The sequence below is a fragment of the Nothoprocta perdicaria genome, unplaced genomic scaffold (genome assembly GCF_003342845.1).
Source record: "Nothoprocta perdicaria isolate Ctin4 unplaced genomic scaffold, notPer1 scaffold_144, whole genome shotgun sequence".
Taxonomy (NCBI): Eukaryota; Metazoa; Chordata; class Aves; order Tinamiformes; family Tinamidae; genus Nothoprocta; species Nothoprocta perdicaria.
Window position 1 is genome coordinate 938420 of NW_020454583.1, and position 27075 is coordinate 965494.

At 35.6% G+C, this 27075-nt stretch overlaps 1 protein-coding gene across 1 annotated transcript in view; it reads left to right on the forward strand.

The window, feature by feature from the left end:
• Positions 1-3223: 3223 nt before the first annotated feature.
• Positions 3224-27075, forward strand: part of LOC112943322 (pinopsin-like) — a 70387-nt gene continuing 46535 nt past the window's right edge. Inside the window, exons 1-2 of the mRNA XM_026034457.1 lie at positions 3224-3704; positions 18927-19252. Coding sequence (XP_025890242.1) covers positions 3368-3704; positions 18927-19252 — 663 coding nt within the window. The 5' untranslated portion in view covers positions 3224-3367. The remainder of the gene's footprint in view (positions 3705-18926; positions 19253-27075) is intronic.

Sequence of the window (27075 nt, forward strand, 5' to 3'; positions counted from 1 at the left end):
ACACAGAGCAGTTCTTCAGACATTTTCCTTGGTAGATTCTCTTCTGTTGCTAAAGTTCTCGCAAAACTTTTCGTAACCATCTTAGAATGTCCAATTTAGTCTCATTTCATTCCAGCTGGCATCATGGCTTGACCTTAGCAGGGTACACAGTAGTTTCTAAAAATATATCCTTTACTCAGTTACCAGGGGCTCCTCCTTTCTCCTACGCACTGGGGCGTGATTTGCACGTGCACTGGGGCAGAAGCTGAATGCATCGCAGGTCCTGCAGGCATTGAGGCAGTGATCTCCACAGCCAGCTTTGCAGGCCCTCCTGATGTCAGATTGCTCAAGTTCAGTCAGCTGAGTCCTACCCAGTGAGCATATGCTTTACAAACACATAAATATAAGCTCTTCATATACGTCCTTAAAAATTCAATATTTACGTAACTGTGTGTAAAAGATCTATATCTTGTAATTCTAATGTTGAGTTTAGTAGTGACACATAAACAAAGCATGTCATAGTCCCTAAAGTGATTAAAACCTTCAGCTTTGTCTAACTCCAAGGTCATGGTGCCTTAACAATAATTTTATATGCGTATAGTTCAAGTCCTGTGTCTGTGATTTTTCTAGTGAAGTCAATTCCCACACCAAAATATTTATACTAGTGTACTGTGATCTTTGCTCTAGATTATTTAGATCTAACCAGTTCAGCCTGGAAAAAATTACATTTGTAACTGAATTAATCTGTTTGTAAATCAGACTTAAGTCCCTGCAAATTTTGAAGGCAAATTCTGCAATATGCTTTTAAAAGGAACAGATAGGATTGGCCTCAGTTGCCATTACAGTTAAGAGTGACATGCAAGCAGATTACACATATTTGTCATTGGAATTGTGAAAAAAATAATAGATCATTTGTTAGGAGCTTAGACATAAGCAAAATTATGAAAATACGCACAAATGGTTCAGTTTGTTTTACTTTACACTCTTTCTTTTTCCTGTGAATTTCTTCTTCTGAATTTCCARTGCAGCACAATGCCATGATGGTTTTTTTCTCAAAAAAATTGCAGCTGTATTCCTTTTCAATCACACAATTAGTGTATCAACATCATAATTCTGATCATTGTTCTTACTTTTGTGTTTTATTTCCACTAAACTTTAATTCTTCTACTTTAAGAACAAGTATAAGTGAATTAAGAGTATGTTCATGGTGAGTCCCAGTCTATGCCTTTCTATAATCTAAAACTGACAGTGGAAAGAAGATATTAAAAAAAAAAAAAAAAAGAAGGGTAAGATGAGGACTTTAGGTGTTCTTCCGGACATTTGAGTGCTTTACCAATCCAAGTGACTCCATCTTTCCTAAATGTGAAGGAAATGTAGAAGGAACGATCTCTTCAGACTGTGTATGACCAAAGAGTATATGGTCTCCAGTAAAGTACACTTAATTTACTCATGATAGGACAAATTTAAGACAGATTGTGTACGTTAGATAGAGTGCACTGAACTGATGATGTATATTTTGCACAGTAACTTTGTGAAMGTAAAGAAATAATTGCTATAAGATATATTGTGAAAAGGTAGGATACACACAGCTATGTTAAAAGGAAAAAGAAATCTTGTCATCAGTAGACTCTGAAGGACTCTTTCATCTTTTCAGTTGGTTAATATATCTTTTCTAGAAGACTATTTCCAAAAAGCAGTCGTTAGGAGTAATAGAGAAAGTATTTGAAATGTGTGTCACTCTAATGAGTCCGTGACTTCTGAAAAGTTCTTCTGTTTTTAGTGCAGCAAACTGTGGGCATTATTCACTGAAGAACTGAAAATGTTATATASATATATATATATGTACACCTCTCATTTTTATGAATAAGTCTGTGCAGAATTTGTCTGCATCTGTGATGAAGCCTGGCTAAAGAGCTAAAAAACTAAGCATTTTGTCATTGCTTCACAAAATATATAAACATTGTTTTCATTGCATATGGATATCCAAATTCATGTCTGTGGTAGGAGAGATATGTGAAACTATAGAACTTGGCTATTTTATAAATAATGCAAGAGAATATCTGTCCACTGGCAACTGTGAGAGAATTGACATGAGTATTACAGCTCTGCCAACTTTTGTAAGCCTATGAAAGTTTCAGTAGCTGCACTTGAAATTATTCTTTCTGGGTAAAGAGGACTTAGAACTCTCCCTAAATTTAGAGTAATTTTAATTGAGCCCTAACCAAGTCTAAAGCTTCATTAGGTTCCATTTTATCATGCTTTTTCTCACCTGAGAAACTTTACTAAAAAGATGAAAGTAGCCTTGTCCAGAATAAACTGTAATCCAGGAGAAAATATTTAGAATATCCAAAGAACCTTTGACTTTCTGTTAAAAATCAGAAAAAGCTAAAAAGATGAGAAATAGTCAACGAAACTGGTGAAGGGGCTGGAGTGCAGACCTTATGAAGGATGGCTGAAGGAGCTGGAGTTATTTAGTCTGGAGAAGAGGAGGCTCAGGGGAGACCTTACTACTCTCTACAACTACCTGAAAGGAGGCTGTAGTGAGGCAGGGATCAAATCTCTTCTACAGGGAAATAGGACCAGAGGAAATGGCCTCAAGTTGTGCTAGGGGAGGTTCAGATTAGACATTAGGAAGAATTTCCACATGGAAAGAGGGTAAACAGCCTTGGAACAGGCTCCCCAGAGAAGTGGTGGAGTGACCATCTCTGCCAGTGCTCAAGAAACATGTAGATGAGGCACTTAGAGACACAGTTTAGCAGGCAGATGGTGAAGTGTTTATGGTTGGACTTGATGATCTTGAACAATAATGATTCTATGATTCCATGAAATATTTGTTAAAATTARGTGAAGGAGTAACTGTAATCAAATAATATATGTGGTTTGGTCTTAAAATGGAAAAAATTGTTTTGTTTTTATTAAGTGTTGTCTTCTCTTTTCTTTTCTCAGAAAGACTCCTTTTGTCAGAAGAAACATTGGGTGATGCTGGAATTGGTTGGATGCTGACAGCTGATAGCTCTTAATCTGCTCTCAAGGAAGAGAACATGTTCATGCACCTTTTTTAAGATATCTTCCTTCTTAAGCCTCTGAAGAGATCATCTTGTATTTTGATAGCAAAGCTGAATTTGAGCTGATTCCTCTGCTTGATTTTGCTATCTTGGAGATCTGTGCAGAATTTAACACTAAACAGACAGTGCCATAATACATTCCTGTGTTGCAACTCAGTATTTCATGTCTGTGTTAACATCAAAGAACTATCTCAGATATAGGAAGACCACAAGCAAGACCACAATGATTTGAGCTGTAATGGAGAAATGTTCTTGTGAAMGTTACAGCAGACTTCAGAGTACGACATTGGACTTCTCCCCACTTTTCTGTGTCAAAGTCAGAAATGAATCACACTTGGACATACAACTTGAGTTTTGGTACACCTACAGGCCCTGTTGAGCCAAAGACCGGACTCTCACGAAATGGGCACACAGTAGTAGCTATTTTTCTGGGATTTATCTTGTTTTTTGGTTTCGTGAATAACTTGACCGTCCTCATCCTCTTCTGCAAGTTTAAAACCCTTCGGAATCCGGTCAACATGCTCCTCCTGAACATCAGCATCAGTGACATGTTAGTGTGCATCTCAGGCACGACCCTCAGTTTTGCATCTAACATCCAGGGCAAATGGATCGGAGGGGAACATGGCTGCAGGTGGTATGGCTTTGTCAACTCCTGCTTTGGTAAGTCTTCACTGACACTTCTCTTATATTATTCACACTATGTGCCTGAATTTGATCAGGTRGATGTCTACTGCTCTGTGGTGAATAGAAGAATGCTTTGCTCGCTCTCACATCAAAAAGGATTTTTGTCTTGATGCTTGTGCATGTTTGCAGCTCTGTCAAATAGGTCACTGCGATGGAACCTGCACATGCCACCAAGATGGGGAAATGGATGAGTTTGCTACCTTCAATCCCATTACCAACCAATTAACCACAGTTTGACAGTCTTAGAGCTGTAAATTTAAATAAAGTTGACAAAGGACATATGTCTATATGGGCTGAAACAGGAACTGTTAAATATAGCATAAAAATAACTTTAGACTGTAATTTAGGGGGAAAATTATTTAGTAACACACTCCCATAGAAACCATATATACACAAACTGATATTCTATCCTAAAATTAAATTTATTGTCTCACATGTAGTTTCTCCAATGAGCAATAAAGCACTTTGAATCTGTAGAGAGATCAAAACTTTCAGAAACATTTCCTTTCTCAGGAGAGTATGGATTTTTACACAAAATGTAGACATGTAGGACAGTCAGAGATGAGCTTTGGAGTTCATTTTCAGAATTACTACTTTATGCTATATCAACATTAAATATTCAATAGATTAACTCACATGGAAAAGATGACYCTCCCCCCAGGGAACCCAGCACTAGATTCTAACGCTGGAAGACATCAAGGTACTTCACTAACAGGAATATTTTTGTGACCACTGAACTCTTAGCTCATATTTTTTTGTGTCTACTGTTGGTATGTTTTCTCTGTACCTTAGCCTTCATGGTAATTAAAATATCTGGCTGTTTGCTGGAGAAGTTGGTTCAAGTATTCGATTTTTAAAAATGTGCAGAACTCAGTAGACTTACTATGCCAGAGGGCATAGACATGCCTCTAACAAGCATAACCTGTGCACTGGGGCCATGTCTCCCAGATSAGCGTTCTGCCTTTGCCCTATATTCAGAGAAGTCCAACATCCTAAAAACTGTTCAAACTGAGTTACATCTTTATGTACTTTGCCAAACCAAAGTCCTATCTAAATGAGGACGTCAAAGCTAATCTTTATGGAAATGCCATCATATGCAGCTATGCAGGTAGATAATCTTTTAAATMACATTAAAACAGTTATTGATCTGGTCCTTTGTAAACCTCCAGTGAACATGCGGAATGAAAACCAGAACTGCTCATAGTTTTATTTTGAATTTGAGTGGCAAAATTGCTTTCTGACCTTTAGTGAATAATTTTCTTCTTAGTATTTTGTCTTGATTTTTATATTCTTTGGCCTAGACTCACAGCTGTAAAAAGAGGTATTTTAAATTTAGAGTACAGTTTAGAGTACAAACATTTAGCATAATTGAAGATCTTTACTTATAAGATGCAGTTTAGATTCCAGAAAATGTATTTTATGTTATGTTWTATTAAGATATGTTATGTTATGTTATTTATCTATGAAAATAGATATTTTTGAGCAGCAAAGCTGTAATGCTTGGCTTGATCCTCCAAAACCTTGAGTTTCCTGAGCCTTGAGACAGCAAATATTCACCATCCAGTGTGAAACCACAGTTGTAGGTCCTTGACAGGCCATGGAGCATGGATAGTTCATTTCACAGGTGGACTCAGGGTGTGATTTAAAGTAATATTTCTCTAAATAGTGCTGAAAGCAAGCACAACTAATGAGGAATATTTAAGAAAACTCAGTTCTGCTTCAGACCTCAACAGTGTTCTCTCTTTGAAGTGGTTAGACTTTGCATTTTCTGAAGTTAGCATTGCTTATGCAAGCTGTCCTTGGTGGTTGTTCTATATCAGAAATACGTTGCTGTTTTAAACAGAAAGATCTAACTAGAAGGACTATATCAAAGGTGTCTCCTTTTATCTAGAAAATGAGGAATATTGTTCTTACCTAGAGTATTCTGCTTATTTTGTCTTAATGTTAAAGTTGATACTATGTCTTGGATTTTTTCCACTTGAGGTGCCTGATATCCTTCTAGTACAGTATAGTAAATTGAAAAAAAAAAAAAAAGGACTTCTTGAGAAGACATAGATAATATGTAATGTGAATTCCCCTTTAACACATCCCTTCTCTATGGGACTAAATTTAGATGCTCTTTTTATTTAAATAATCAGTTCAATGAAGAAACTGTATTATTAAATATGCTTGAGAGTGCCAGATTCACGTGGAAATATGAACTGCTGAACCTCTTGGAGTCAGATATGGGAATCATCTGACTAAATCCAGATACTTTCCAATCCCCCAGGCTCCTTTTAGAATCAATGAAAAACAAAACAAAACAAACAGGCACTGGCAGCAGGCAAAATGTTTGACGTATTTTAGATGTTCTCTTTAGGATGAGATGAGTTGTGTCCTAGAAGTGCCTCTTTATCTCCAGTGTTACTGTGGAAAGGAATGAAGGATGATGGGCTCACGGGTAGATATCTGCTCTGTATGTACTCAGAGTCATGAGGTGACTCTCACAACCAGGACACTCATTGTTCCTTTTGCTTCCTTTCCTTTCCACACTTTTTCTTATCATCCACTCTCTACTTGAGTATCTTCCTTTAGGTTTCTGTGTTTGTTTTGTTTGTTTTTATTTCCTATAGGCATTGCACACAATATAATGCCTAAATCACTTGCAAAAGTAGCTCAAGAGAGGATTTTTGCCAACCATTTGCCTTGTTTCCATGAAGAGATCCTCAAGTCCTCTGTCAAAACTTGATCTGACATTCATCACGTAGGCAACATGCAATCTGGTCTTTGCATAGAGAGTTTGAAGAGGTATTGGTTCTTGTGATGCTTTTGACATTAATCCTGAAATCAGAAAACTCACTGTGGGAGGTTCTTTAACGTCAGTTTAGGATAAGAGAAGATTTTTCCTTTATTAGGGCAGGGCATCACCTGAGGTCTCCTTCAATTTGCTTATGTTTTCTATATGATTGCAGACTGTCGATGTTGTTCCTAACAATGTCAGATCCAGTTGTCTAGTGTGCAGTACACACCTGCATTCCCACCCAGTTGCTCCCCTTGTAGTCCCTCTAATCTACCAGAGAGAAGATATTATTTCTGACTGTTTAAATCCAAACTATACACCTACCATATTTTTCTTAAAAGAATACATTCATTTTCTCTGTCCATTCTTTTTAGAAAGCTTTTAAGCTGAATGTTGTGTCTTCCAGTCTAGTAAGCAAACAAATAATAGACTATTCAGTGATAAAAGAGATTGGTATAATTCCAGATAATGACACAGTAATAGATAATAACTAATAATTTCCTTTTTTCCTTTTACTCTTTTTTTTTTTTTTTTTTTTTTTTTTTTTTTTTTTTTTTTTTTTTTTTTTTTTTTTTTTTTTTTTTTTTTTTTTTTTTTTTTTTTTTTTTTTTTTTTTTTTGTAACTGTGGCCAGTACTTCATACTTAAAGTAATCACCAGGGTTTTTAGATTGTTTGTTTGTCTATTAAGATGAGAAAATCACTTGTGGTACTTTGCCAACAGCGTGTGTGGTTACGGAAAAATAAGCTTTTTTGAAAGATGGAACCACTGTGTTCAGATTAATATTTTGTTCTGAGTAGCATCATTAGCTGAGAAGCTGGTTTTGAAGCTAGATTGGATAAATGACAAGTTAATAACTGAAGCCTTTATTGATTCATAAACCACTTATTGTTTCTCTAAATTTCCCAATCAATATGATTTACTACCTATGTAGTGCAAATGATTTCTTTCGCAGGAAAGTTTCTTTATTCATCTATTTGTTTGCTTGGAATACTAAGTGAAAATGACCTCTGGCTGCTGTAATTTTTTCCCCTAAAGAAGAAAGGCTGGATGAGCTTTTGTCATTGGCAGGCTTTGAATGAAAGTAAGCATCACACCAGGGAGCTGCTTCTTTACACTGACCTCCTACTATTATTTTTCTATTAAGCATCCCTGTTTTTTGATTACGACCATCCCTTCCAGGGCTGTACAGGGCTGGTGACTGAGCTGGAGCTTATCTGATACCCATAGGAAGGATCAGCTGCCAGGGCAGTTTCTCCGACATTGCCCCTCTGCCTGTCATGGCCTGTTTTTGTTCATTTCCTGGAAGTACCACAAGGTCTGTCTCCACACCCTTTGCCAGGCACCTGAGAAGCAGTGGTTTATTTTGGGTCTCGTTTGTCAAAGATGCTTTCTCATGGCAGCAGTGAYGAGTACTTGGCACGTCACAGGATGAAGCCTTAGACTCAGAGGTGCAACTGACCTCCACATCTTGGTTCTCTGTGCTCCAGGTAGTAACTCCTGCAGTCAAGGTCATCTGGACAGCTATTAAAACGGCTGTTTTATTACACTGCCACACTTCAAGTGCTTCAGCTGCAGGTTTTCGTGCCTGCCATCAACCTCAGGCTTGATTGTGGTGKAAAATTTCAGCCAACAATGCTTCTTAAAACATGTCAAAATTAATTTGTTTTGTCTTCTATTCACARTTTCCTATTTACACTCACATTGCCAGGCCACATGCTAACAACAAAATCTCACCCTCTGATCATGTTTTTTAATACTTTTTTTGAAAGCAAAATAGGTGGAAGGCAGAAAGCTAGTGGTTCACTAGACTAACTTGTAAGTCCTCTCACATTCAGCAGTGTTCATTAGAGACAGATATCCGCTAGGTACTGATCCTCTGTTGTTTTTATGAATGCAATCTATGGCAGAAATCCTAGATAACTGTTGAACAGAAGAAGGATTCAAACTGATCAAGCTTCAAAGGAGTCAATAGACAGAACTCTTTTAACCTGAATTTTATGAAGAGTTTCATCTAGCTTTGTAACCATCAAAATCTACTTAGGACCGTATGGTTAACAGAAAGGAAAGAAAAGGAGAAAAAAAAAAAARAGGAATTGATTGTGCAAGTTTTCCATAACACTCAGTTCAATCATCTCTAAAAATCAACCACAAAACAAATCTTCACTTAAAGTAGGACTCTAACTGCTTTAAAGATKAAAACAAACAGACACAGATACAGACATAGACACATGCACACATACAAACACACAAAAATATTCCTATGCTTTTCAGTTTAATTCCTAGAGTTTCAGATAACTCCTAGATACGTGAGAACCAGGATTGCATCTTGGGATTGGAAGTGGTGCTTCTCTCTCCTCTTTTAGAGAGCTGGTGCCTTGGTTCAGCAGTGTTTCACTATAAATAATTAAAGGGTAGAAAGCGCTATAACAGAGATAACAAGTTACGAATTCTGTCTCCATGAAAACAGACATTAAATATCTACATGGTATGTAGGGCTCTTTTATGTGTACATGCTGTACACTGAGCGCCATGCATTTATCAACTCTACTCCATGCAAGTCTTTGCCTTCCTTCAACTGCCTGGATAAGAAAACTGCCTTTATTGTTTAGGGTTTTTTTTTTTTTTTTTTTATGGTCTGTTGAAATCTCAAAGAAGAAGCAAGTGACAGCACATTAGGGTTATGGTCCAGCAATAGCTCCATGAGAATGTTGAGTATTGTTTTACTGCATGTATTTATTAAAACTGAAAGCCTGTTTCTATTTAATGTCTATATGAGAGACAGCGACTGCATCAGAGGAATAGAATGAAATAGGAATGAAAGGCTGCCAGATAAATATGTCAGTCAGGATTTAAATGTGCATTTTGTAATGGGTATAAAACAGGTTACGAGGCAAGACAAAGCCATAGCTTAGTATTCTTTGTGACAACAGGAAAATATAGGCATACCACCATCTGTTTTTCTCCATTTAGCTCTTTTTCTCTATTGGTTACAGCATCATGGGATGTTCAACAGTTAATYTGAAGAGGAAAACAAGCAGGAGTTTAACAACTGTTCATAAAAGACGTAACGTAGAAGTTRAAAGCATATAGACCTTTTGGAAAGAATTGTTAATAATAGATATAAGCAAACAATCGTTCTTATTTTTCTGTAATTGCMGCTTACCTTTTAAATAAATAATAATTATAATATAAATTAATGTTAATGAATAAATGGAATTAAATTTAAAAATCCACACTAAATATTTGCCATTCAAAGTTATGTTACACAGTTAAGCCTTTAAAATGCTAAGCTTAAAAGTTATGACAACTTTCAGCATACAGTGATWTTTTTCCAATGTGTGCTTCAGCAGCCTGTGATAAGATGTAGGGACCTTGTGTTTTAAGCAGTACTATTGAATCCAGTAGTCTTCCTGTGTTTATTTCTCAGACTTTAGTCTTCTGGCTCTTTAGAGCCCTGAAAAACTTTTGACATTCACTGTATAGTATGTCAAGCACTTCCAAACACTAAGTGTATACTATGTAAAAAAGCAACTTGTTTGTTTTGAATCTGCTGCCTGATAATGTCATTTGATAAACCACTTCTTTTATTATGAGAAATAGCAAATAATCAGCCTCCATCCATCTTTTTCATATTTTCTATTCTTTCCTTTCCTTTTCTAGTAATCCCTGATGTTTGCTTTTCTCAGTGCTACTGAGCATTGGTGCTTAGTAGAAGTGTTTTTCATAGCATTATCAGTCATAATTTTCTTTCCAGGGGGATTAAATCAGTCAGAAACAATCCATGTKTGTTTAAAGCCAAGACTGTTTTTCACCACATATTGCAGTTTACATCAATACTGAATTTTATCTGCTCAATGACATAGTTTTGTGAGGTTGCTCCGCAACACTTTGCAGTCAGCTTTTTTAATTTAGAGATATTCAGAGTACTAGCATGAGCAGACTTCACTCTGCATATAACTATGTTGAATAACATAGGACATAGGAAAGACCCATAAGGAATTTTGCTGGCCACCCTCTCCACTGAACATCTAATTATTTTTTTCTGAACTTTATTTACAGCCTCTATCCAGTTATTTATCCATGTAAAGATCTTCTCTTTCATTACAAGGCTTACAGTTTTATTTTATTACMATGATTACAATCTTACTTTCCTTAGGAGTTTTTGGAGTGAGATCTAGTCAAGGGTTTTGCAATTTAAGATAAGCTATACTGTGTATGTCACTTCTGTCTGTGTATTCCATGGTACCATCCAGGACCTGGGAGACAGCGAAGCACTATTTTCCTCTGTGGAAGCCATGCTGGCTATTCCCCAATATGTCATACTTCCTTATATGCCCGCTATTGTATTCTATATTGTAATTTCTACCAATTGGTCTACTATTGCAGCTTAGGCTCACTGAGTGGATGAAGTGGGCTGAAAAGAAATTCCTTCTTCATCAGTTACAAACCATTTCTTAATGGAAGCAGCAGTGTATTTCTTGTTTCATGGACCTTCTGTGGGCTGAAGAATGGAGAACTATTTCTCTTTGCAAATCAYTTAGCCAGCATATGCATTTTGGAGAGCAGTGGGTACAGCGTCCCCCACCTCTCCCTTCGCACTTCTACAGAATTTGAGGTTGTTGACGTGTAAAACTGTCCAAGAAACTCTTGACTCAAGAGCGGTCAAGAAACTTTTGACTCAAGAACAGTAGAAAACTACATGTATTTTGACACTATTCTCATATTAGTACTTGTGCAACTAGACATTACAGTTTTATAAGAAAAAAAAAAAAAGACTACCAAAGCTTATGACAGAAGTTTGATTCAAGAGAGTCAAATTATATCTGTAACGTATATCTGCAGAGTGTTTCATATACTGGAAGAGTAACCAATAAAAAGTAGATTTTTAGAATTCTTTTAGATTTTACAGATTATATTTATAGATYTGTGGACTTTAGTAATAAAAATGAGCTGGGGAGTGCAATAGAAAAGCAAAGGCTCACACAAAGGAAACTAGTTTGGTGTGATCTGTCAGAAACCTGGCTCCCCAGATGAGCGATGCTAATACATTGTAAATTCACCTCCTAGTCTACTGTTAAGAGAATGATATGTTATCATGCTGTTTGCATGTGGACAAACCCCAAAGCTACTGGCTGCATGTCCCGGGACTGTCCCCCATTTGGAAAGCAGAGCCTCTGAAAACTCTTTGGGCATGGAGCTGCCTTAGATGAAGCCAAGCCATCCTGAAGGCAYCCTCCAGCCAAGCCAGCACTGCACATCCCTCCCTCCTTCCACATGCACACAAGCCCCCTCAGGTCTTCTCCTGTGATGCTGTTGTATGGGAGCTCCATCTAGTGCTGACATTATTTCTCATTCTGATTCCCCAAAGTAGCTGGATAAATAAATACAATGATAAAGTGGTGGCCAATGTAGGAAGCTTAATTTGTACATAGTAGCACTGCATTCCAGAGCACAAAGGGATTCTGCACGATGTATGAAAAGCGAGATTGAGATTGAAACTAATATTGATTTTTTTGCACTGTCATTCAGATGCAAAAAGGAATTATTTTCTATATGTCATTAGGAACAGTTATTCATATGTTGAATGATGGATAATGCAGATGGTTAATAACATAGCACAAAAGCATGGTAATAGCTAGTGATGAATGTTAAACGACAAGGCACAGCTAAGAGTTAAACTGTCTCTTTACGCAAAGTATACTTTAAAAAATCAGAAGGGATGAGTTGAGGTGAGAGGTGAAAAAGATGATTTTTTACTATTTCCATAGAAATAATGCATACTGTCTGTACTGAAGATATCACTGGACAAACACAGTAAGATAGGTATATCATGAAAAGAAGGACATAGAGAGATGGTTGATGAGAACGGAGCAGGACAGATTTACTGGACAGGACCAATACTGTTTGCTGTAAGATTTGTACCAGCAGGCTTGTAACAGTGATTTATTGKCAATTGCTTTCAGAAAAGTCAGAGTTAAACTGATCCTCCCATAAAAATCAAGTGGAAAATATTTTCTTTACAGAAAAGAATTATTTCCTACTTTAATGGACTCATAATTGCAAGTTATACAAGCAAAAGAACAATAAATATTTATAGGCATTAGATAAATAGCTATTGGTTTATTTACTTATACTCAGAAATGAAGTATTGATATTTGAAGTAACCTATATTTTGAAAGCCTGGACTGCAGGAATTTCAAAGCTGCTCTAACTGCTGATGTGTAACAAATAACTGCTGGAAAGACTTTCTGTATTTTAAATCAATAAAAGGGCTTTTAATGCTTTAAAAACCTCAGATTTACTCATTTGATACCATTTTCCAATAGCCTAAGTGGGGTGAAAATTGAAGCTGGGTTCTAATAATTTAAGTAAATTTGCTTCATTCTTTGCTACCAATCCCAGATTTGTCAGATTGATCATTAACACTTGCGGCAAYTTCAGTCTTCTAGTAAATGAATAGTTGTAACCTGCAAAACTTCACTGGAAATTACATATGAAACATGTTTGTCTTGGTCGCTGGGTTTAAAAGACTCAGAACTAGAAGAAAGAATAGCTGAACAGTTTCTTTTTTGATTGTTGTTTTGTTTAACAAACCTAAGTTTTTTTCTTCCCCTATCATGCTGTGCCTCAGTAGCTTCTGGCTTTTGCCAACATGCTCATTTATGTGCAGAGCTTAGCTAATGGGTAAGAAAATATTACCCTCTATTTTGCTCAGTGAGCCAGTTTTTGAAAAATACTACTTTTTATCGCTATAATACGTTCTTACATTTTTTCACCTGTGAGAAAGTCTCTGATGGCATCAACTGCTGCAGTGGTGTAAATCTGTATAGAAGAAAAGTTTTAATCTTTAGGATAAGCAGAGTCCAGTAGTTCTGCTTATTAGCACTAACGAAAATGGTACATAAAAGTGGAGTAGAACAAATTGCGCCCTTTGCACAAGGCAGAAGTAGTGTTATTTCACTCTTATTTCATAGCAGGTGTTAGGTCAAGTATTTTGTCCAAGAGTTGATAAAATTTCACCTGAAGATTAAGCTGCTACCAGAAAGAGAGTTTGTTGCTTTTTCTCCACTCACTGCCTCCCAAACTTATCTAATAAATACAGGAGACCTACAAACTTCATGACTGTTCTCTGAGGGGTGTTATTAGGATGAGAGGGACTTCTAAGGAGACATATAAGCACAAATATTTTAGATTTTTTTTCTTCTTTTAAATTGCTTATTTTCTTATTTTTGTTTACATGATGAGTGTTTTATTTCTATAGAATGCTAATAGAAAGATTCTCATTTAAATTCAGGAAAGATATTTCGCTTGAAAACAGCACTGAGTCACTCCTCCAGCTTGTTTTATATAACAGGAAAAAAAAGTATATTTATGTAATAACACTTGGTAGCAAAAATTAAAACTTAAAACTTGAACTAAAAACTTAAAACTGAGGTAGTAGGAGCCTTTTGTTGTTCTGTTGTTACTGCTATTGTGGTACCATTCTTATCACTGTGAATCTATGTTTACTTCTAATGGTTTGGGCAAACCCAATGAAAGATTTCAGCCAGAAGAAATCACATAAAAATATCTCTGTACTCTGCAATGTCCCCAGCTTCAGGTATACTTTGCTGCAAGGACCTTTCCTCCTTTTACTTACTTATTTCTTCATCTAATAGTATCAGAGAGTATCTTATCGTATTCTCCAGCTGATGGAGCAGCACTTTCAGTAGTTGCAACTAGAGGCACTGAGGGAGCATGGCTGTGCTACAGTAGATAGCAAACAGTATGTAGTTTTATCATTACCATTATTACTGGAAAATTTCCAACGTGGCATTTCTAAGGAGAGACATGCACACATGCATATATGTATGGACCYTAATGTACATGCACACATGCGTATATGTATGGACCCTCATAAACATGTGAAGACTATCTAATTTCTTTTCCTTCAGAAACACAGTGTAAGATACACCTTCTGCCATGCAGCCTTCATCAGCCAGGAGCCCGATCACAGTGAGGGATAATGACCAGGAAACCTCAGGAAGTAAAACGCTCATAAGTGAGCAGTCAAAATACATATCCAGTACAGGCAAAATCTCTAAAATTATTATTTTTTCGTAACCCTCAGGCCACTGGCAACCTGTTTCTAATTACTGCATCACAGGACCAATGTGAAATACCAAAAAATAATATGGAAATGTAATATTCTTAATTGGGGCCCAGAGGAACAAAGCTCGGTGATTCRCTGTGCCCTTCATCTAAGGCAATGCTCCCTGTGCTGTGGTTTTGTGAAGAAATTTAAAGAGTTTTTTTTTTAATATAAACAAAGCAAATAGTAGATAATGTCTCAGATGGCAATCCAATAAATGGATGTCTGTCCTGGTTTATGACTTGAAATTGAATTCTGGCAATCTACTCACTGCAATTCATTGCTTTCTAGAAGAGCCTCATGCCTCAGACCCAGCTTGTCTCTAAGTCACTTACTTCAATGGCTAGTTTTTAAAGAACTATTTGTCCCTCTAATGTAATTTGCAAAGGGTTTTTATGTCATCTCTCGGTACTGTTTGGAGAGAAGCTGGCTTTGTTCCTGTTTATGATTTAAATGTTGGGGCAGAAAATTTAGTTTGTCTGTGCCTTTGACTTCTGTAGAATTATGTGGCCTGGTATGAGTTCAAGTCCCTGATTATTTCTTGGAGAAGGTTAAACTTACACATAGAATTCCTTAAATAAATYTTATTGCAATTTTATAGAACATTACTCATTTGAAATTCATATATGCAGTCTATTCAGTTGTAAATGTTACTGTAAAATAAGTACTAAATGTTAAAGCCAAAGCATTGTAATTAGCTTTAAAGTTATAATTTTGTTTTCTTTTTATAATTTCAAGATTAAAAAAAAAAAAGTTTTCTGGCTATTAAGGCTATGGAGTCTTGACCATCAACCACTACACTACTCTGAAGTATTTAATTGCCCTTTTTTTTTTTTCCCTCTTCCCCCCTTGAAGCTGAGATTCAAACAAATTCACTTGGCTGCAATAGATATGGTGTGAAAGAGAACACTGGATAACTGGATTTTTATCAAAGGCTACAGCAGTTAAATGCATAAGACATTAAGAAAATTCTGAAATGCAATGAAAAATAAGAAACTTTATCTACATAGGATTACAATTTGCTTCACAGTCCAGAGTTCTGCTGGCTTCCGCAGAAACTGCTGAAATGTGTTCGTTTCACATCCAAAACTTTTCAAGRCAAAAATAAATATATAAATAAAGGCATAGAAGCCTGTCCTCAATAGAGGCTAGAAACACTCTCAGCTGTGCTAATGAAACAGAAGAGACAGAAGAGCTGGTTTAGGCAAACAGTGCTTTTGCTTTTCACGCATTCCCACCAACAATGCATTCCTGCCCATTCTTCCTTCACCTAGGCAGGGAATAAGCTTGCAGGAAAACTTGGTGCTGCAGGAATGCAGCCCCTGCATGGGCATTGGCAGTATAGTGCAGAGAGGTGCTGCAGCAAACTCTGCTCTTCACTCCTAACATTCAGCAGTGCGCTTCTGCTGACAGCTCATTCAGTCTGTTATGTATCTGTGTTATACATATATATATATGTACTTTTACCCATAGTTTGGAATTCCATGTATTCCTGTTCTCTAGAAAATAAGGTAATATGTGCCATGTCAGTGGAACTCAATAATAAAAGGTGAGTAAAGATGTAATGGCTCCTGCCAAGATGGTAATTAAGAATCTGCAGTCTTTTTTTTTGTGCAGAGAAGAAAACAATATTTTCTGTAATTTAAAGGAAATTGCATGAAGTTTTTGTGTTTTTGTCTGATTGCTGATACTTGATTATTTCTTGTCTGACAATGCCATAGTACTGATTAAAAAACTGATTCTTAATTCTGTGTCAGTTAGAGACAGGAGTTTTCCTTGGCTCAAAGCAAACACCTCCTAGCCTATAATTAATTCCAGATCCACTGATCTAAAGGCATTTGTCATAAATAACAGCATGAAAATAAGCTGAATATTCTTTTGTCTGTTAGCTAGTAGATAAAAATGGGATGAAATGTTAAAGAATACTCTAAATTATGACAATATACGTCATGAGAAGCCAATGGATAATAGTGCATCTGTAGGGACAAGCAGTAGAGTGAGAGTCAGCTTCCATGCAGGAAACAGGATYCTGATGTAGGAAAGTCTGATCACCCTGTGTAGATTTCCTAGGCAATTTTATACTCACAACACTGTGTAATACTCTTAGGAAAAATATATTTTTCTGCTTGTTAAAAAATAGGTTATTTGTACCCTTGTTTGCCATCAGAGATAAAGCAAGAATAACATAATGAATGGTAGAACATTCAGCTGGGAGGRGAGAGATTTCTGGTTTCCAAAATTTTTTCATATTGATGATGGTCTATGATGATGTAATCTGAAATGGGTAAACAGATCTTACAGATCTTGTAAATAGGCCTAGTGCGTGTGTTTCAAATATAAAATCTAGATTTTTTCATGAGCACTAAATGTTTCTGGTAGAAGAGATTCTTTGTTCCTGATTCTSTAATTMAAAATCCTTTTCTTTTTCTTTCTTTTCTTTTTTCTTTTCTCCTTTTTTTTTCCTATCTCAAGATATGGGTCTAATGCTGGAATTATGGCCGAAGGATTTCAAGAGCTGCACAGTCTTTTGTTACATTGGAAATCAGATTATATAACAAATGACCAGAAAGTCTTCACTGTCTTCACTGTCGCTAAAACCCATCTAAGTTTAGTCTTAAATAGGTTTAAAGATGGACTCTAAAGCTGTGTAATTCAAATGAACTCAGTGGAGTTGCATGATTTTACAGCTGTAAGCATTGCCGCTTTGTAGGTCTGACTTCCTAGTTGTATACAGAAAAGAATTCAGGGGCCCTTGAAATAGAAGAAATATTTTCTTCATTAAAAGTTGTCGTTTTCTCAATTCCATCTTACCTTTTATTCTTCACTTCCCCTGAGATATAAGCAATTCTCTTTAAGCAAACAGTGCTCATGCCCACACTGGGCCTTTTACCAACACCAACTCTGCACCAAGGCTGCAGATTTTTGTCAGGTTGGCAGGAACAGATGTATCTTCATTCAGCTCACCAGGAAATGGATGCCTGAATTTCAGGGGAAAGAAAAATGAGATTCTGTTCTGGTAAATGATCCTCACTGCTTACAGGGTGTGTATGGCTTGGGGAGAATGCTTCGACAGCATGGACCAACTTAGTCCTCTGATGAGTCTTTGACTTATTACCACTGCACATGTGGGAGGAAACTCCAGGAGAAACAGATAATTTTCCCCCAAAATGGGGGAAGTGAATTACAGATGTGAATTTCCTTACAGATTTACTATTTTGTTTTCAGGTTTTCAAGAAATAGGTACTATTCACTCAGAGAATTTGTCAACATATGCCTCAGAGTATTGCAAACCTGGCTGTAAGTAACAGAAAGGTTCAAGAAGAAATTTTCCTGAAAAGAGCAAGGAGGTCTGTATTGATTCAAGTTTTGCATCTAGCAGAACCAAAAGCAGGGGCCTAGACTCCATTYGAAAAAAAATAATCTTGTAATAAGTAATTTCTTGTAACAAGTACCTTCTGTAGTAAGTCCCAGCAACTGGTATCCACTGTTGTGTTGCCAATGACTAGTGGAAGGATAGGAAATACTGAAAGTAGTTGTAAAACACTGATTCATGACTAGGAATGAGTCAAACAAATCCAGAGGGAGGTGGGATCTTGAACCTTGGAGAAGAGAGTTGAGCCCAGATTTTTAGATCTGCTGGAGGATACAGATTTTTTCCAATGTCTTTGCCTCAATGCTAAATCATACTTGCCAGATTATTAGACATATATATATATATATATATATATAAAAAATTGTGACTTGCTATATTAAACTTACCATTGAGCAGAACTGAAGATATTGATGAATGCATGAAGCAGCAGTGCAAAAAAAAAAAAAAAAAAATTCCTCCATTTTTGGACTTCTAATCTTGAAAATATAGATTTTTGCATGTCTCAAAGTCAGTGCAATTTTGGAAAAGGCTCTTGAAACTCTAAATCTGAATTTTTTTTTGTCAGTAAACCTTTCACCAAGTTATTAGTTCTTGTGGAGGAAAAGGATTTCCCTATATAAGTCTAAAACAGTTAACTTTGAAAACCTGCCTAGAAGACAAATAACTCTTAAGTATGAAAAGAGAAATAACTTTTAAGTATGAAAGACTTCCAGTAAGCTAAATGCAATTTAAACAAAAATTGACGTGCTGAACAAAACAGGAGGGTCCAGGATGGATTTAAAATTAGAGAATAACTTTAATTGTTGCTTCAAATAATGTAATAACCAGAAAAAGGGTCTAGTTTCTCTAATTTTTAAAGTGATACCAGATAAAGCAGTGAAAGTAAGTGTTCACACTGCTTGGTTGGTTGCAGGAATCGTGTCCTTGATCTCCTTGGCTGTCCTGTCCTACGAGCGATACAGCACTCTCACCCTGTGCAACAAGCGCAGCGCCGACTATCGGAAAGTCTTGCTCGCAGTTGGTGGTTCGTGGATTTACTCCCTGCTCTGGACTGTGCCACCTCTGATCGGATGGAGCAGTTATGGGATAGAGGGCGCAGGGACCAGCTGTTCGGTACGCTGGTCCTCTGAGTCGGCCAAATCTACATCCTACATCATCTGTCTCTTCATATTCTGCTTGGTTGTTCCTGTGGTGGTGATGGTGTACTGCTACAGCCGTCTCCTTTATGCTGTTAAACAGGTAAGTCACTGCATGTTATTGATGGTGAGATAAGGCTGAGATGAGACATCTGCTGCTCCTCTCTATCACCTAGCTATTACTGCAATTCTGCCACAGTCTGCAGACATCCCAGGGATCTGTTTCTCTTTGTATTTCTAGGCCAAACTCAAAAGTTTCCTTGAATTGATTAAAATAATTCTAAGGTACTCATCTAACTGGTTTGAGGTATACTGCAGATATTCCAAAATTCATGTTTAAAAAGACTTTGCCAAGAGATACAGGACTGTGAAGTTTTAGTGCTCTCAAGACAGTAATGAAATTGCTTAGTGATGAATAATGATGAGATGTTCTCTAAAACAGATCTGTTCTCTAAGAAGTGATTCTTTAAAATATTCAGACAAATTAATTAAGGTGCTAAATGAGGAAAAATTTAAAAAACAGGAAAAGCAGTAAATCTCAGAGTAGAGGCTCTTAATCAGGTTTAAAGTGATGTAGTTCACTTTTGATTAGTCATAAAGACTTAAGGTCAAGTCTTTTCTATAATTTGTCGAAACTTTCTGAACCCAAAAGCCCAAGTGGGAAATACTTTCCTGGTGGAGTGCTGGGCAGGCCAGTAAAATGCCTTTGATGAATCATACGTTAATACTTATCTTAATGCTGTGAAATAGTAATATGGAAAAAATTTCCTTTGATTATAAACCAAGTGAAGTTGCAGACCATCTCTCATCCCTCACCATCCCTTAAGGCAGCAGTATCCCTTGCAATTGCCTTAAAGAAAGAACACTTCTGGAACATATAGGACTAATAATATGCATAAGCTCCAATTTTCTTTTTTTCTTCTATTCTTTCCCTTAGTCTTCACTGCCAAGTCATGATGACAGTACAAAAATACTTATGTGTATAAAATGTCTATAGTATGTGCTTTATTTTACAGCTGTAAAAGTGGATTTACGCTATTTTTATCAGCTTTTCTGAAATTTAACTTTATTTGAAAATTGTAATCTCACAGATCTGCCTAATGGTTTTCAAACAGGTGGGGCAAAAATACTGAGCAACAAGGTATTAGCAAAAAAGATATAAGTAATGAATATATAGCCATTTTATATTTAGACATGAGGACATCTCTTATTTGTGGTGACTAGATTTATTGATTAATTTGGCAAATATATTAAAAAAAAAGGGGGAGGGAAGGGGAAAGAAGAGCCTTCTTCACAATACTTTCTCTTCCATGCTTTCCAGAATGAGAAAGAGATCTTTGGAGCACTGAGGTAAGGGATCCCTGAGAAATATTGTAAATGGTGGGAGTGAAAAAGAATCAAACTTGGATCTTGCCCAAGCTGTTGCAAGGTGAAGCCTTAGGGAACTAAGATTTATTAAACATAAAGGAACTCCAACAAGGATCATATTGTATCTCTTCTAAAGTTCTAAAAATGGAGGGTAATAACAACAGCCTGAGCATTCTTGAAAAGCTTAAACCTTTAATTTTAACACAAAGCATTTAACATTTTCATGGTGYTACCAGATGTCCATAAGTTTTATTTAATCAATAGGAATCTTAATAAGAAAACTCAGCATCATACCACAAATCTGAAATCTTGCATTTCCTGAATTTTCTGTGATATCTATGTAAATTTCCAAACATTATATCATTACATAATTGAATATATATTTTTTCCCTTCAGTTTTGGGTTCTCTAACTATTCTGTAATAAACAGGGTAGATTGTGAAATGCTAAAGTAGGTTGTATGTAACACCAGAAGAAAAGAACAGTGGGAAAATAACAATAGAACAGTTCTTGTAAACTTGCAGAGATTAGRTAGAATAGTACAAAATAAAAAAGTTACTACTGATCAGCTTGCAACAAGACTGTATACTTGTCTCGTAGATTAAGAAGAGCCTTTCTGTGGCCCTCTCTGTAGTATATTACAAGAAATATGAGAAAGTTGCAGACCTAATAAGCATATTATCCAGTCTTCAGCTGCTGTGCACATTTTCTAAAATACGCATTTCATATGCTTGCAAGTTATATAGGAGATTGTTTATTACCATACTATAGCATTAATAGTGTACATCTTGAGATCCGGAGTGCAGGAGTTATGCCAATACTAGTATGTAATGTAAATTAATTGAGGTAGAAGAAATGTCTTAATAAATGTGGGATAGTTAATGCAAGAATTGGCATGGTGCCAGATTTTCTCTTTGTGGGAACTGTAATTAAAGGTCTGCTTCTCTCTCTCTCTCTCTCTCTTTTTTTTTTTCTTTTTTTCTTTCCCCTCTAAATTTAGTCCAGCACTGTAGCATTTTGTCACTCCAGGCAGTAATAGATCTTACAAAATCATCTACAATCCGTGTAGTGGTAAAAGGCACAAGGATTTCAGTAATACAGACTCTGTAAAAGATTTTTTTTTWAAGAAATTTCAAAGAAATTACAAGTCAGTAGCACCCCTGTATGAATAAAGTTGACAGCAAATTCCACTACACTGTATTACAACATGACTGCACTATATTTTTAGAGTTCTTGACATTTATCAAATCTAAAGACCCTTAGGAATTGTTCAAATATTTTTTTTAAGATATGTGATATTTTCTTTTCTCCCTGAGAGAGATTTTATTTGGACCAGCTGAGTCTGGTTCTGCAGATGGTCTTTACTACCATCCTTGTGCAATGTGCTTGGAAGAGTCAAGGCCAGTCCAGCCTGAAAGGCTGGGCTGCATGAAAAAGTGATGGCCCTGGGAAATGCTGCAGTGGATGAGCTCTGGGCAGTAAGAGYATTTTTGAGATACTAAGCAAAGTAATGCTAAAAATGGAGAGCCAATGAAAAAAGAAAACTATAATTTCAGAAGATTTTATKGATCTTGGCAGTGTGACACTTTTTAAGACATACAGAAATGCCAAATTTTTATTAGACTTTTTTTTTTCACTCCATTGAGTCCATATTTTTACTCATGTTAACTAGACATGTTGCTCAACTGCTGCAGATGTTGAAAATCGATTTCTTCTTTAAGTTCTTTTTAGATACCATGGATCTGATACCTCACTTTGTTCTTCACAAAATTTTATTCATATATATTCTGTTCACATACATTTTCAAGAGGAAACAGAAGAAACTGAGAATAGCTTATTTTCTGATAATACATTCATATATATATATAATTAATTTTTGGCTTACGATAGTTCTCTGTGAATCCACCAATATTTTCCTCCGTAAAAAATATTCTTTTTAAAATCAATGTCAATCATTCACAGCTTGAAAAGTACAATGTACATTTGTACATTTGAAATGTACAATTACAGAGATTAGCATTGTGATCACTATAGTATAAAGGGTGGAATATGATTAAAATCCTCCACTGGATTTTACAAACTCATACAAACCTAATGAAAATTAGTAAAACATTTGAAAGAGATCTTCTCATTCTGCATTTAGCTCCCACTTGCATATAAAAATTCTGCCCAGAACATTGTTCCAAACTTTTCAAGTTGTTTTTGTAGAAAGTGTTGTAGAAAGTGGCTTTCTTGTTGCAAATCTCCTTCATTAAAGTTCAAAAGCTCCTTGTGGAACATAACTAGGACATTAAAAACAGTAAGAGGGACTGTGAATAGAGTACAAATACTTAAAACAAAAATCATAGTGTAATCACACTGCACGTTTGAGTATGCAATTCTTGTGTAGTGCAAGAGACTATGCTAAAGCAGACAAAGGGACRTGTGACATTGATTCCTTTCAGAGCAGAATGAAACAAGGCCTTCTACTGCAATTTTCAATTTGATTTCATCTTATCTTCAAAAATCAAGGCTCTACCTTTTCTTTGAGGTACATTAGATCTTTCTGTCCCTTTTCACAGAGAAGCTGTAACCTGTAGTAAAGATAGAGTTCTAGAGTAGATGACTCATGACCTGACCTAGTTGCTACTTTTGCGGGTTTTTTTTTTTTTTCTTCTTTTTAATTTCCTTTGTAATAACAAGGAAAAAAAGAGATATGAAAATAGTTACTGCAGTCCTTCATGCCATTACCCAATTTCTACTTTGCTTTTTTTTCCACAAGAGAAGTTAAAATCACACCAGGTGAAACCTTTTGACCAAAAAAAGCTGAAAAAAGTAAATATTTAGTATTYCACTTGTATGAGAAGCTAGTCTTAATGTTATGTCTAGTCTTCCATTCTATGATGTATGTTGTAAGTCTTAATTCCTTAGAAACTGCTAATTTAACCATTTAACCAAAAGAACAATTCAGATTCTCCCAGTACAGCAACTTTTTATGTTTCTTCTAAAAAGAGCCATTTGACTTCTAGATCCCAAGCATCTTAGAAGAACAAGATCATCTTTTATGTCCAGACCTTTCATGATGTTGTTATGTTGTAATGGAACAGGGAAGGTCACRTTATACTCTACAAATTTGCCATGTCTTACATTTCTTCCTCCTCTTCCAGACATTAAACTGCTAAATTATTGGGGTATAGTGGGTGGGGAGGAAGGTACTTACATCTTTTATTTTCTTAAGTAATAAAGCCCAATAATGGAATTGTGACTTAATTCTAAACATTGAAAAATCATGTTGACTTCTGTGGGGTGAGGTTTTAACATTGCTATATTCTTTTAAAGCATCCAGTATAAATAACAGCAGTGGTTGAAATCTATTATGCTCCTGAAGAATGTTACAGAGAAAAAGGAAAGAAGAAATGTAGGCTTTTATTACTTCTGATTAAACAGAAAACATGATTAAGAATTAAGGAATCCTGTTTTATGTCTGTATCATTTGGAATGGTTAAAAATACTTGTAAAAGAAATTATTGTGTTATTCTTCAAGTAGTCAAGTAAGGATTATAAAGCAGAAAGACCGCTCCTGCCCATGTTTCCTGTTCTCATGCTCATTTGGAAATCTAAATCATTTGGAAAATATTTTTTTTAGAAAGACAACACATTAGGTTGGAATTAGGTTGGAATCAGGGATTTTAAATGAAAAGAAATTATCTTCAGATAACAGAAGGAATATAATGGAAAAGTAACAATTGTTCCATCATTCCTTCATGTGCTTCATTTCTATGTTTATAGAGAAAATTGATTTTCTGAAACTTTATYATAATGATGGCGCTGTAGTGATGACTTGCCTTGAGAAAACTAATCTGACAGTTATGCACCATTAATTCTCTCTTCTAAAAGCTCTAACTAAAAAACATCTTTATAGTCATAGGCTTATTTTAGAAGCAAAGCAAGAAATCTTTTCAGTTCTTTAATTAAAAAGGAAGTCTGAAGAAGTCTATTTCAGGTAAAAATGACGTAGACTTGGTCACTTGCTTCTTATAAATCACCTTTCTCAAATGTGATTGTGCACATTTAGGTTTTAACTTAATTTTGAGTTAAACACATTAGATCCTAACTGTGGCTATGTTCAGGCATCTGTACTCATTAGATAGCCATATATGCTTCCTTTTGACTGCRTTTTCATAGCTGTTTTACTTTTTTACTTTGGGTCCTCCTGTATGCATTTTCTCCAAGCATCTGATGATATAGAGGAAGAATGATTACAATAAGTTTTCAAAAAGGAAAGGCAAATTGTTTATCATTCAAGATATCACCTTGATATCTTGATATCATCTTGATATCATTCAAGATATCAAGATATCACATCATCAAGATATCATAATTACATATAAATTATCAAGCCAGGAGAGATTCAATTTTCATTCAAAATGGATGGATTTTTTCTGTCATATTATCAAGAGGCTATGGGATCTAAATTGAAATATGCTTTCTATACAACTGAGATAGCTGGAATAAATCTCAGCATAGATAATGAAAGAGGCCTGCTGGATTTTTAAACGCAATAAAAGCGGTCATCTGGTTCATAGCCCATGTCTTCAAGAAAATTATCAAAATCAGAATTTCTGAACTTCTTGCACAGCCGTCAATACAACTTGCACATAGCAGTCAATATTCAGCACTTCCTTGCTGAACAGTTACTTGAGTTTTGCCAAATTCTAYATTGTAAGCCATTGCATAACTTTAACATGAAGCTGGTAAGGGTCCACTTTTTTCTTCCATGCTGGCAACACTTAAAACTTGCCTTTTTTTGTCAGGTTTGGGATTCATATCACTAAGAATGAGCTTTAAACTCTGAACACAATTGAATTACAACTCTCTGAATGTCTCAATCATTTCTCAAATGGAAAAGCAAAGCACCTGATGTGACTTTTTTTTTTTTTTCCCCCAAAAAAACAGGCACTCTAATCCAATGAGCTATATGAAGTATGTATCAATATTCAGTTCTTTGAAGATCAGGTTATGCTCAAGTCTTCTTGGCTTCTACCATGATGAAGATTCTCAAAGTCCTATAGGWGAGGTCTTGTTTTGGACAAACTATTTTGAAAATTATTAAGAAAAAAAGTAGCAGAAAGTCTTGGAATAAAAAAAGGAGAGTGGGAGACAAAAAATCATTGCCACTTCTCCTAGAGACAATTAATATTATTGGGCTGTGTTTAGAATCATGTCACAATCTGTAAATGGGCTTCAAGAAATATAAACTTCTTGGCTTCTTTTCTTTTAAAAACTACTCTGATAGCTTCCACAATCACTTTTCACAGGCCCTGAGTTCCATCGCTTCCTTCATTTCCTTTATTCTGATCACATTTTTTACACACACAGGTCTCTTCCACAATAATCTTCATTTAGCAGTTGTACATGTTCTGCATACAAACAGGTTTCTAAATGCTGTGGAAACCTGATATTACTATTCTCACTCTACAGAACTAAAACATTCAATATTGAGAAGTTTAAGGCATTTATGTATTCTAAGTTTTTTATTTCCAGTCCCTCTGTAGTCRATAGAGTAAGACATGCATCTCTAACGAGTTATCTCTAAGGAGTAGTTATTTAATCTCAAAATAGATAACTTTTGTCAAACAAAAGTATGTAAGAGTAATCCCATAACTATATTACAGCTGATATCCCTTTGATCTTGAGAAGTGGGTACAGCATATCAATAACTCTTAACTAAAAAAAAGGATTAACTTTTCAGTGATTTTTCAAAACAAGAGTACATTACTTGTTTATGCCATTTTGGTATTTTATCCTATGCCAGTACATAATATAAAAACAAAAGTAACAATATTTTTGAAATAAAATCTGTAGCATTCTGAAACTGAATTTCTGAATTTCTTTCATTAGGGCTTAAAAATACTTGGTTTTACTTTCATTAACGGAATTTCAGACATCAGAATCCCAAATTTCATACAGTTCTATCCTTAGCTTTCTGTTCTAGGATATTTCAATTAAGCAAACTTTGATTATTCCTGTTAGCTGGTTCTTTTTCTATAAATAAGCTTGCTAGCATATAAAGTTGTTTTGATTACCTGAGAGGAAGATCTATAAGCATGGTTAACTTTAAAGAACTATTTTTTCTTTGCATTCTTCCTTAACTGTTAGATTTTCCCAGAATGTGAACAGATTGCAATATAGCCATTGTGAGCATAATACAGTTATTATGAAATTTAGTATACCAAAAGCATGTAATTTAGTTAGTATGAGCATTGATTTTTAGGATCGACTGCTATAGCTGCAAAAAGGGTTTCAGTTTTATGCATCACGTAAATAGCACTTTTTACTGAAAGAGTGCCTCATGGCCACAAAATTCATTTTTTTATAGCAGCTGAAAAAAGCAAAATCTCAAGAAATAGAGGAGATGGATAACACCTTTCTGCATGTATTTCTGCAAGACACACAAGTTCAGTCTCTTAGTTGTTMAGAGAAAGAAGATGAGTCAATTCAAAATAAAACACCTTCCAAAGCGTTAGACACTTCAGCTGCTGTTAGTTCATCCTGTATACACACACATCTAGCTAGCGAA